The sequence below is a fragment of the Apium graveolens genome, chromosome 4 (assembly GCF_009905375.1).
Source record: "Apium graveolens cultivar Ventura chromosome 4, ASM990537v1, whole genome shotgun sequence".
Taxonomy (NCBI): domain Eukaryota; kingdom Viridiplantae; phylum Streptophyta; class Magnoliopsida; order Apiales; family Apiaceae; genus Apium; species Apium graveolens.
In genome coordinates this window covers 98,385,641-98,398,139 of record NC_133650.1, presented here as the reverse complement: position 1 = coordinate 98,398,139, position 12,499 = coordinate 98,385,641, and the positions used below count along the sequence as shown (strand labels likewise).

The window sequence follows — 12,499 nt, the reverse complement described above, 5'->3', positions numbered from 1 at the left end:
AGTTGTAGCGGTTTCAGTTTTTCTTGGTTCAAATTGCTGTAGTTCGGCCCAGATTCATGGTTTGACGGATTTTTTGAACACATTAGCGAACATTATAAATGAACTTGTTCGCGAACTTTCGAACTGAACGGTGTTGTGCTCAAGTTCAGCTCATTTACAAACCAAAACATAAATTATGTTCATGTTTGACACGTTAATAAATCGAACCGAGTTTGAGCTGAACTTTTTTTGAATCGAACACCAAACTATAAGTGAACATATCGACTCATTTACGGCCTTAAATACATGTATATAATAAGATACAGTACGTCATCTATTATTATATATTAAATGGCAACACAAGGGTAAAATATCCATTTTAATGGCTATAAAATTACGATTTTGCCCTTTTATATTGAAAAATTATAAAAATATTATTTTTACAAAATTATTGTTAAAATTAAGTACTATTTTTGTATTCAATAGGAATCGAACCCACACCTCCTACTTATAAATTTCATGTCCCTACTAGATGTGTTACATAATTTTTTAGTTCACTTTAAAATTCTTAATTTATAAGCCACATTCTCTCCTTTTATAAAATTCATTTTATATAACTTTAACTTTTGAGTGAATAAAATATTGGCTTTTATCTATCTATCTTTTATCTATTGCTCTATCTACTTTTATAGATTAAAAGAGGACTAGAGGCAAATTGAGCCAATAAAATGAATGTGTAGTTACGATTTTACCCTTATATATTGAAAATTTATAAAAATGCCACTTTCATATAATTTGTGCTAAAATAAGTATAAATTTTTGTTTACCTGAAGAATCGAACCCCTAACATCATATTATAAAGTTGATGTTATAACCATCATGCTACATGGATATTTGAGTTTATTTTAAACTCTTATTAGATAAATCAGATTCTCACTTCTTATCCCTATTTTCTTATATTATTTTATATTTTGAGCATGTAACATGTTGTTTTTATTTTTATATAATTACTTATTTTAGTTTTCATAATTTTATATATATATTTATAAATTCAATCATCTTTTAAAAATTTAAGTGCCCTTAAATATTTTTTGATTAAATAAATGCTAAATATATTTTTAATTGTCTTAATAATATTTTAATTATCTTTATATACACCATAAGAAAGAACACGTATATACAAATATATGAGATAGTTGGTGTAAAGTTGGTTGAGATCGAACAATTTGATATTCAAGTTTGAGATCATTATAATTTATAATATCCAACTTTGAATTCATTGTCGTTTTATTCGATATAATTTAGTCTCAACTATTAAAAATCAGATTTAAATTGAATTTAAGCAAGTATTTAATATTTTCTTGTCTAAACCGAATAGTCTGTGATACATTAAATTCGAGCCGAATATGATTTTATAAATTAATTTTTATTTTGAACTACATTGATAACTATTAAGTTGAAAAGTTTGATACTTTTAGGAACTAGCAATATCATTAGAAATCTCCACAAACATCTAACAAACAAATGTTAAAAAGCGCAAATTATTTAATTTCCCCGTCCTCGTTTGGTATTTGATTTCCCTCTTCTCATTCTTTTTTCTTTTGCAACTATAATTTATATTGTACACATAAAAAATAGATTAATATGTCAATAATATTTGAAAAATTATAATAATTTATAAATTTAGTTGTTATGTATTAAAAAAATATGACGTTATTTATATCTTAAATTATCTAAAAAATCTATAGTTATTTAATAATAACTTTATTAAAATATAAATAAATTATATTGTCAGAAATATGAATATATATAATTTCATATTTAATAATGTAAGAAACATTAAATCCAAAAATCAAAATGTAAGTATTCTTTCAATTCTGTTTCCGGATAAAAACCAAACATGTAATATGATTCAAGATCATTTATTTCTTTTTCACTGCTTACCTTTTCTAGATTTTATTTCGTTTCTCCATGTTAACCACACGCCCCCTAGTTCCATAATCGACACGACAACCTAATATGAAGACCTTGGTCTCAATATCAGGTATTTCATCAAATCTGAATATAAAACAAGCTCATACGTGATATATTTTATTAAAATAATATGAAACCCAAAATATAAAGGGTATAACAACTCTCAATTTTGAATTTTATACAGCTCGACTATAATTTTTTTACAAGATTTGGATAATTTATAAAACAAATATGAGGCATATATTATTTTTTCGAGTCAGGTATGATTAAAATCACCTGATTGTCTCTATCAAATTTTAACGTTAATTACTAGAGCATAAAATATTGTTTTAAAATTTAATCTAAAATAAATATCATAATATATATATAGCGTATCATAATATTCATTAGTTATAAATTTCTAATTAGGAAAATTAGGGCTGAAATTATTATTATATTATACAATAAATTTTTTTACGTAATCTTCGTCTTATCTATTTCTTATTTTATTTTTTTCATAATATACACTAGATAAAACGACATTTCATTATTTGCTAATTTAGTATATTCTTGACTCTCGCTAATTTAATAATTTTTTTTTCAAACACATTCATGCTTCTCAGTTTCTTATATATTATCTTCCAAACATGCTTATACCGGTGTACAATGAACCCACTATATATAATGAACCCACTATATATAGTCATGTACCAGAGTTCATCCTGACCCGAGGTTATAAAAAAATGAATGAGGATTAATTTGTAAATTTAGAAAAAAATTTAGGATTATTAATCTGGCATTAAAAATATATAAAAACAATTTTCTTACATTGGGGGAATTACGGTAGAACATCTATAAATAAATATCCGATAAACGAATAATCTCAAAAATATAAATAATTTTTTCGGTCCCAAAATAATAGAAACAATGTGTTTTTGACCTCGATATATGAGTAATTAATGAATAAAATATTTTGCTCCCAATATTATTCATTTATCGAGATATAACTGTAATCGAGGTGTTACATTAATATAAACAAACTGAGACTAACTCCAAGAAAATCTACTATATAAAATTAATATGTCTCGACTTACGCGGTTAATTTTGTATTTTTCAAATATGTTGTTGTTTATTTTAAAATCACATTTGTTTACGTTCGTACATGTCAATATGATGATTATGATTAAATGATTATTTAAGCGTACATAGTTATTTATTTTAAAAAAAAGATTATACAATGTCATTTAATTTAAAATATGTTTTACCAATTTAAAATTATTATAAGCCTTTTGTCGAATAGATATTTATTCAAATTCTATGAAATATAATTTATTTAAAAAAATATTTACGAAAATTATATATTATGTTACGAAAGTACTATAAAAATATAAGATAAAGAAAAAAAAACCCTTTTTACAATTTTCTAATTATAATGATTTTAATATATGTACAAATTTATTTGAGACCACTCACGGGCTTCTCACGATAATTGAACTTGATCTGATGACATTTAGTGCGGGACTTTTCTCTGTACATTTTTTTTCCTTGTGGGGTTCACGGTGCTTGACATTTTCACACAATTTGACCTCCTCGTAGATTTATTGACTAGTTCTATTTTTCAAAGAGAGTTTTGAAACTATTACTAGATAATAACATTAAAAACGATCAAATATAATTATGTTTAGTTAAACTGATCACTGAGACGGTGATAAATAATTTCTAACTTTTTAACAAATTTAAGAAATAATTTATATATTTAAATTAGCTGCATGCACGCATTAGAAATAATTTATAGTATTTTCATAAAAATTAAGAAATAATTAATGTAACACAAGTCGATATAAAATTTAGCCTTTTCTCCAAAGATTATAAAAAAATATTATTTTTCCTTTCTTAACTCAAATAGAAATTCAGACTTGATGAAAAATTTGACAAAAACGAAATCAAATTCAGTATAAAATGGTGTTACACTTAAACACGTGATTTTAAAAAACTCCGATTCAATTGATTAATTATCCGCAATGCACCTGATCGTATATTGCAAATAAATGTTTATATATTCAATTAAATTTAAATGATTATAAATTATATAATATGATAAATTTAGTGTAATTTTCGGAGCGAATTTCTAACTTTCGGAGCGAAGTTCTATTAAAAGGACAATATTGCCCTCATATGGTTTTCAATTTGCTTATTATTGTGCTAACATGAGGGCATTTTTGCCTTTTCAATAGTTTTTTACTCTCGAACTTAAAATTTTGCTCTAGAAATAAAATTTCTCTAAATTTATATATATATATAAACACTTATAAATTACTAATAAATAAAGATATTTAAATTGAATATAATTTAAAATATTAAAATACCTTCAATTTTTTAAAATCTCCGATAAATTTTAAGTCGGGATCTTGACTGATCTATTCGGATTATCGGATTTTATAATTAAATTATTTGGTTTTGTTTCCTTTTTTAAAACACGATAAGCACGACAGATAATTCGGAATTGCCTCATTTTGCAAGTAGCAAAACCTGCAAAAGCTAGCCACTTGGCCTATAATAACAGCACATTCCAAGCATGTTAAATCAAAGTCACAGCTGTAAAACTCAGAACATCAGTCCACGTGTCAACCTAAGCTCTCTCCTATTATCTCCAAACTGTTCAAAACACACAACAACTGTAGCTGTAATACTTGACTCTTTATTCTTACAAAACTATACATACAAAACCTATATATGCACACATACGCCATAAACAAAAGATCTTCCTGAAATCTTTGTAAAAAAATGACACGTATTATGTTGTAACCCAATCACATAATTGACACCTGTTACCTTCTTATCTTCCTCGACTTCCGCTCCTTAACACCCACGTGGGTTGTTTTCTACACACTCATAGCCACGTGTCCTAAGGTCATTCCCGTAATTTTCGCAAACCATGCTCTTAAAAATATCACCCACCTTCATTCTCTCATTTCATTTTTGTATCTCTCTCTCTCTTTCAATGGCTTGTAATTTTCTCTCCTCGCCTGCAGCTAAAAAATGCAAAGCTATATTCCCTCTTTTTATCATACTCATTTTCTATACACATTCTTCTTAATTTCCTTCCATACATATTTTGTTGTGTCTCTTTTTTATTTTGGATAAAATTTGATTTTTTTTCTTGGAAATTATGTCAAGCGGTGAGGAAATTAAAGGGGTTGATTTGCTTCAAAGATTTTACAACAAGAAAGATTTGGCGGGGAAATTGGATGATGTTAATGAAGAGGGAGATGAGATTCAACTGAGTCTTGGTCTTTCTTTGAACGGAAGATTCGGGGTTGACCCGAAAAGATGCAATAATAATATTATCCGGGCTGCTTCTATTTCGGGTTTTTCTGTCGGATCGGGTGAGGAGGATGCAAAGAGGTGGAGTCTTGGTGGGGCCCATGATGTGGTTTTGAGTAGGACATGTTCATTGCCTATGGATACAGAAGAGTGGAGGAAGAGGAAAGAGTTGCAGTCTTTGAAAAGATTGGAGGCCAAGAGGAAGAGAATGGAGAAGATGAAGAATGTTAGGATGGTGAGAGTTAAGGGTTGTGATGAGGTTGTTGTGGGCCCACCTGCACAGCCTGTTTTTGCTGGTAAGACAAGTTCAGTTCAGTTTTGTTCACAGGGGTCTATTGGATCTCAGGGGAGTGGTGCTGGTTCTTCCGGTGTTTCTGATCCTGACACTCATGAAATTCGTCAAGGTATATATTTCTTGATCCTCTCTCTCTCTCTACCTCCCTCTCTCTGTATCTATTTACTTGTGTTGGTTGTTTGAGAAATTTTGGTATGTATAGTTTGTGTTGAGATTGAATCGTGTTATTGTAATTGCTGTTTTCTTGTTTTAGGTTTGTGAAGTTTGCCACAGATCTGTTCTTTTGTATTGTTTGGCTTTCTTGTTGCATGTGCTATGTTGTGTCATGTGGTTTGTGTGTGTGTTATGAGATGACTTTTAGTTCTAGGTACATGTGATCTAAAATGGACTTTCAAGAGAAATGAAGAATTCTTAAATTGGGTACTTAAATGTCAAAAATAGAGGTACAAACATAGATGTGCTATGTTGTGTCATGTGTGGTATGTGGTCATATCTTATGAGATTGCTTTTAGTTCCATTTACATGTGATTTGAAATGGACTATCAAGAAAAAAAAATTGGAGAATTCTTTAATTAGGTACTTGAATGTCAACAATAGGGGTAGATGAGATCATCCAAAATAGATGTAGCTATGTTTATGTACTTGTTCCAAATAAAACTCAAAATGGCTAACAATCTGAAATAATATAGTGTGATTGAGGACTTCTCTGTTTATATGATTGTTAGGATGAAATTTGTTTTGTTTGGTTAACATTGTGAAGTTACACCAGGAAGGAGTTTTAAATGGGAGGTGATCTGTTTCCTAAATTTGATGAAATCAGTTAAAATGTGAATCATAATAATGTGATAATGAATTTATGGGAAAAAAGAGATTCAATGGTAGAAGGGCAACTGCTATTTGCGTCGAGAAACCCAGGTTGCCTTAAAAAAGCAAACCTTGTGAGGATTGTAAGCTTTGTTCGGTCCTTGTGATATGTGATTGGACCTCATGCTATGTGACTAAGGGTTCTTTTTTATTGGCCTTCATCTAACTTGTGCGTGTTATAGTGCTATTTATAGATAAGTTAACGTCCAGTACTATATTGTCAATCACTTGAAGACTCTCCGAGTGTATAAATGTGGGTTGTACTACTTTGTATTTTTGTTTATCTTTTAACAGGTGAACCATAAAATTAGAAGGTCAAGAGATTCTATTTAATTCTGTAATATTTACTGTATAATACAAAGATTTTTTTTTTACGTAAATTGGCGATGATATCTTACTTTTGCTTGACAATTCTATTTGTCCTCGCTACAGTGGACGTCTTTAGATTTTCTACGAATTTCTCATTTGTTTTACATCTTTATCTTTACATTGCAGCAACAAACAAGTACCCTGAAGATGGAAGTCCTGCAAGTGGCCGTTCTTCGGTTGAGCAGAGAATCGACAACAAGCCTGAAGAAACTGTGACAGAGAATCCATCACCCAGACTGGAACCTGCTGGATCCAAAGACGAGGTAACATTGAAGAACTTGATCAGCAACATGCCTTGCGTCTCAACGAGAGATGGCCCTGATGGCAAAAGGATCAATGGCTTCTTATACAGATGTAAGAATGGAGAGGAAGTGAAGATTATATGTGTTTGTCATGGTGACTTTTTTTCTCCAGCTGAGTTTGTCAAGCATGGTGGTGGCGGGGATGTCGAAAATCCCCTAAGGCATATAGTTATTAATCCTTCTCAATTGTAGTGTTTGTTTGCTTAGCCCTTTGGGAAGAATTCCTGGGAGCAACTAAACCTTAGTTTAGTACTCGTATTGCTTAGTGCTTGGGTTATCTTATTATTGCTAACTTTTGAATTAAGACGAAGGGGATGTTGCACAACCTAAATATGCTATATTAAAATATAAAGATCTGGGCAACTTCAGTTGCTGAGGAGTCTATATATCTCCATGACATTAGATCTACGTTAAATGTGTATATTCCAAACTTTACAATTTTATGGTACATTTCGCAAGTAAACAGTCTTTGATCGAAATCTGGAAGAATACTTCTGCCATGTTGGATGTTGAGATGAAATTGAATAGCCTGGTTAATACTCTTGGATCCTGAAAAAAATGCTGGACTCTTCTTCGAGCCTCAGCTGCAGATTGCCAATGTGAGCCCACATTTAGGTAAAATCTCCTTCACATTTACATTAATCTGATTGCGTGGAATCGCTGATTCAAAAGACCCCGAAGTAGCAGTTGCTTTAGTAGGAGCGTATCAAATTCCAATCGGAGGAGGCAGGAGAGTCCAAGCAAGTTGCTCAGTTGCAAAATATTTTGTAGTGCAGGTAGTGTTGAGCACGGTTATGAACTGAATCGAATAACCGAACCGGAAGTAGTAAAAATTTGAAATTTCCTTGACTAGTGGTCACTACATACGTACTGAATTGCACCAAATACCATTCACATTTTCATTAGTATGAATGTGCAGAATCTCATGATCCAAAAGCAGTTGCTTTAGTAAAAGCAGCGTGTCTAATTCCAAATCGGAGGCAGGAGAGTCCAAGCAAGTTGCTGAACTGCAAAATATTCATAGTTTGTGGATGCAGGTCAGATTTATCAAATACAGTTTGCTTTAATTACTGTAATATCCCTAGACTTGTTACATGAATGTGTCACGTTTTTCCATCTTATAATCAGTGAAATCTATGTCTTATGTTAAGGTATTATATTAAAAACCAAACATTAAAATTTTGGTTACTTAATTTAGAGCGATCAAATTATATTAATGAAAACTGTTACAATTTTAAAAATTATTTCTTTAATTGATATAAGAATGAATCCTACAAGTAATATATTATTAAAATTATAATTTATAATATATAATGATAAAAACGACCGTGTGATTATATATATGCACTACTTACGTTTAATAAATTAAATTCGTTGTGTCGGCTATTTAAAGGTTTGTTCTTTTATAAATTTCTTTTCTACACATTAGTAATTTACTGTAAAAATTGCATATTAATTTTTTCTTATAAAAATATACTTCTCTATTATATTTTAATTTTTAATTTTTTAATTTTATAATACCTATTTTGATTTTGGGCAATAAAATAATAAATAATTTTGATAAAAAATTAAAATTTATAATAAATTGTTGATAGGATCCTTTAGTTTTATTTGATACTTTCTCTATTTTCTAATAATTGACACTTTGACTTTGGGCATACAATTTTAGATATTTTAACCGGATAATTAAAAGTAATATATATTTCTTTTTATGAATAAAAATATACAATCAAAATTTAAACTGACAAAAAAAATTAAAATATATTAATTTTAACTGTACGGTCCAAGTATATATGTGTGTCAATAATTAGGGTATCAATTATTAAAAAGAAGAGGTAGTACAAAATTTTGTAAAGAAGAATTATGTACATTTTTAATCTTATTACACCTTAAATTAGATGTTAAAAAATCAAATATGTATAATCTATATAATCTTAAAAGCTACTATTGCCCGAGCGTAAGAAAGTAACTTAGGCGCCGCCTCCCTCCTCTCTCCCCTCTCCTAGGGTTTGTTTATTTTCAAGTAAATCGAGGGGCTTCCACTGGTTTTCTGCGGTGGAAAGCCCCAATCCCTTCATTTTCTTTTATTCTCGTTGATCTATTTTCAATAAAACCCAATTTTTTTGGGTATTTGTGTGTCTCTCCTCTTGAAGTGTGTGTTTGTCTCTCCTTTTGGAGTGTTTGTTATGTTTTTGCTTAGTCATGCTTGGGTTAATCTGGTATTGGATCTGTTGAGGACGAAGTTGCTGATACTTTTGGTGATCTACAAAACCTGTATCGAATTTGGGATGGTGGTGATTATTGCAAGAGCTCACCTTTCACAACCAAAGATTGTTCATCTTTTATGGCTTTACACTTTCGGCATGTCTATAGCTGGTATCCGGCATGTAGATAGCTGGGGTGCCTTCGGCATGTCTATAGCTGGTGTCCGACATGTAGATAGCTGGGGTGCCGCTTCCCCAATCTCATTTTATGCGATTGTTGTTTCTGAACATTGGGCTAACCATAATTTTTACGTGATATGGTCAATTGCGATGTTGCTATTTTCAGGGATGCCGGTGCAATTTGGATCGCTTGGGATATTTTTGATTTCGTTTTTAGCTTCAAGAATTTTTAAGTTCTATGTGTTAAACGATCAGGAAACAAATCATCTAATTGATTTTAGTATGTTATTTGTTTTATTACCTGGTAGTATCGACAGTTGGGGGTTTGTTCCGGCTGTATTATATTCAATTTAATGAAAATTTTCTGCATTTGTAAAAAAAAAAAGCTACTATTGCCCATATAAAATTTACCCATAAATTTACCCATGACCCATGATCCATATTATTTTTTACACATAAAACTTTATATTATACACATATCCATGAATCTTTCACATTTAAATCCATTATAACCCATTAACCCATTATCATTTCAACTGATCTTAATTGATCGATCCTATTTACATGTGAAATCAACCTACTTTATCATCGCTCACAATCAAAATTCAAAATTTGAATTCTTATGTATTCTTTTGATTCTATAATACTCATCCACGCCTTCAATTCATTATCTTATTTTTAATTGATTTTCGTTTTTCCCATATATCTCAATTTTTCATGTTTTCTGCTTTGATGTTTGTATATATTCGTTTACTCATATTTTTTATATTTGTGCAGATAATAGACGATGATGAACCCTAAATCATTCAAAAAGTGTTAATTGAGTTATATGTGTGTATATTTATATATATATATATGTTAGTTTGGAAAAACCTTCAAATTCGTTATTTACTTAATTCTATTACAATACTTATTTTTCTTTGATTAGTGTAGAAAGTGAATCAATTTATAGTATTGGTGAATGAACTAGACACCTGTTGGGTTTGGTTAAGTGTAATAAAAAAATAGAAAGGCATCATCTTCTTCTTCACCTTTTATTGATAATATTGGTTTGTGTGTGTTTATGTAGTTACAATTATTAAATTAAAAAGGATTTCTTGGTATGAGAAAATAAAAGTGAATTTGACCAAAATTTTTCATTAACGAATAATTTTGGTACATGTTCTTGAATTCTGATTCTACGTGTATGGATAATGGATAGAAAATTTGGTAAAGTTAAGACCTTAATTTTGAAGTTGTATGTATGTTTTAATAATTATTTTATTTGTGTATATCTTTCAGCTATGTTTGCCTTACTATTTTGTAGTCATAATATGGTGCAAGTATATGAATCAGTTAGTATTGGGTATTTGTTATAGATTGAGACCGAATTAGTGTATTTGTTCTTTATTAAGAGATGAATGAATTGTTCTAGAATTAAGTTTTTTGGAGATTATTTATTTTGTGCTTTTCTATTTTTCTTATCGGTGTTTCACTAAATGGCAGCGTAGTCATGGTGTACTTTATATATCACCAACGATGGAGCTACTGCTTTTGTATCAGTGTGAGGCTATTTTTCAGGTTATATAAAATATAGTTATGCGATATACATGTCGAGTACTTCTTACATTTTACTACTTTACCTGCTTTACAAAGAATGGTATGGAAGTTCACAGAAGCATCATGAAGTTGAATGACCATTTTTGAAGGAGTTTGGTTAAAGATAGTTTGGTTAATTTTTGTATTTATGTGTTTATATATGTTCATATATGTGTATGTGTATAATATATATGTTACTTACTTTAATTTGTTTTGATTTACAGGACCTTAAAAAAGAAATCTACTTGCTTCAATAATTGTAATTATGAATAGATCTTGGGGATCTTGCTACTGAGAGGACTCCAAAAGAATTTTTTTGGCCTGGCTGGCTTTGTTTCCAGATACCATAAAAATATACGAAGGTCTTCCTCACATTATTCTCATAATTATAGAGGTCGAACGATGTCATATTGTAGGTTTTTTCTTGAAATGTATGTCTGAATGTTTAAGTAGTATTGGTTTATTTTAATTATCTTTTGGTGTGTGAACATTATATAAGATAGATTGAGAATTAATATGGACATGTGATGCTGCTGGTGAAGCCTACACTATACGGGCACATGGAAATGGGTTTGGATAAAGAATTTTTACGGTTTATGTGCAACCAAGACGATGCCCTAGATCCCATTATATCACTCCCAGCTTTTTCCGATTATTTTTTATCTTTTCTTTGTCATTTCCCTAAACATTAAAGGTAATGATTTTCTTTATTTATTAATATGCTATCAATTACTAGTAAATAGAATATATAAGAAATATGGGTTCTTTTCTTTATTATCTCACACGTGCATATTTTTTCAGGTCTAATCTTTTTGAATTTAAGATGGTGGATGAAAATTATCAGGTACATACTGCTCATCAGTTACTTTTTGTCAATATCTCAGTCTCAGAGGATTACAGCTAGGAATACTGAGCAACTTTTGATCCAACAACCAGGTTCTGATAAAGTGTTGAATCAGTATATTTGTAAAAATCTACTTTACGGCAAGTTGTTAAGAGACATGCATCTGAATCAGATATAACTTTATGTTAGGTCCCAATTTGTTTGTAGAAGGGGGGTTGAATGCAAACAATACCGTTTAATCGAATAAAATGCGGAATAAAATTGTGAAACAAAATTCAAGTTAAATAAAACTTTTATTAAACTTGAAAGGTGTTACAACTACGGTATCGGTTACAAGGGATTAATCTCAAATCAATTATTACAAATCTAGAATAAATTCGACATGAACTTTTTCTATTTTTGTAATTAAAAGATCAAATGCTAAATGCGATTTGAGATTAAGTTCTAGGGATTTTAATCCGCTAGATTGATACACAAGAACAAGATAAATATTTCTAGTTGATTGGATTTAACTTTACAATCTAGAAATTTAATCTTGAAGAAAAGCAGATGAAAAATAAAATGTTATGCTTTTGTTTTCTGCTCCTTTTTCTCTTGTGTGTTCTGT

At 29.8% G+C, this 12,499-nt stretch overlaps 1 protein-coding gene across 1 annotated transcript; it reads left to right on the top strand.

The window, feature by feature from the left end:
- Nucleotides 1-4,911: 4,911 nt before the first annotated feature.
- Nucleotides 4,912-7,494, top strand: LOC141718516 (ninja-family protein AFP3-like). Its single transcript, XM_074520896.1, has 2 exons — nt 4,912-5,660; nt 6,911-7,494. The coding sequence occupies exons 1-2, from the start codon at nt 5,102-5,104 to the stop codon at nt 7,276-7,278; spliced, it is 927 nt and encodes a 308-aa protein (XP_074376997.1). The 5' UTR covers nt 4,912-5,101; the 3' UTR covers nt 7,279-7,494.
- The last annotated feature ends 5,005 nt before the right edge of the window (nt 7,495-12,499 follow it).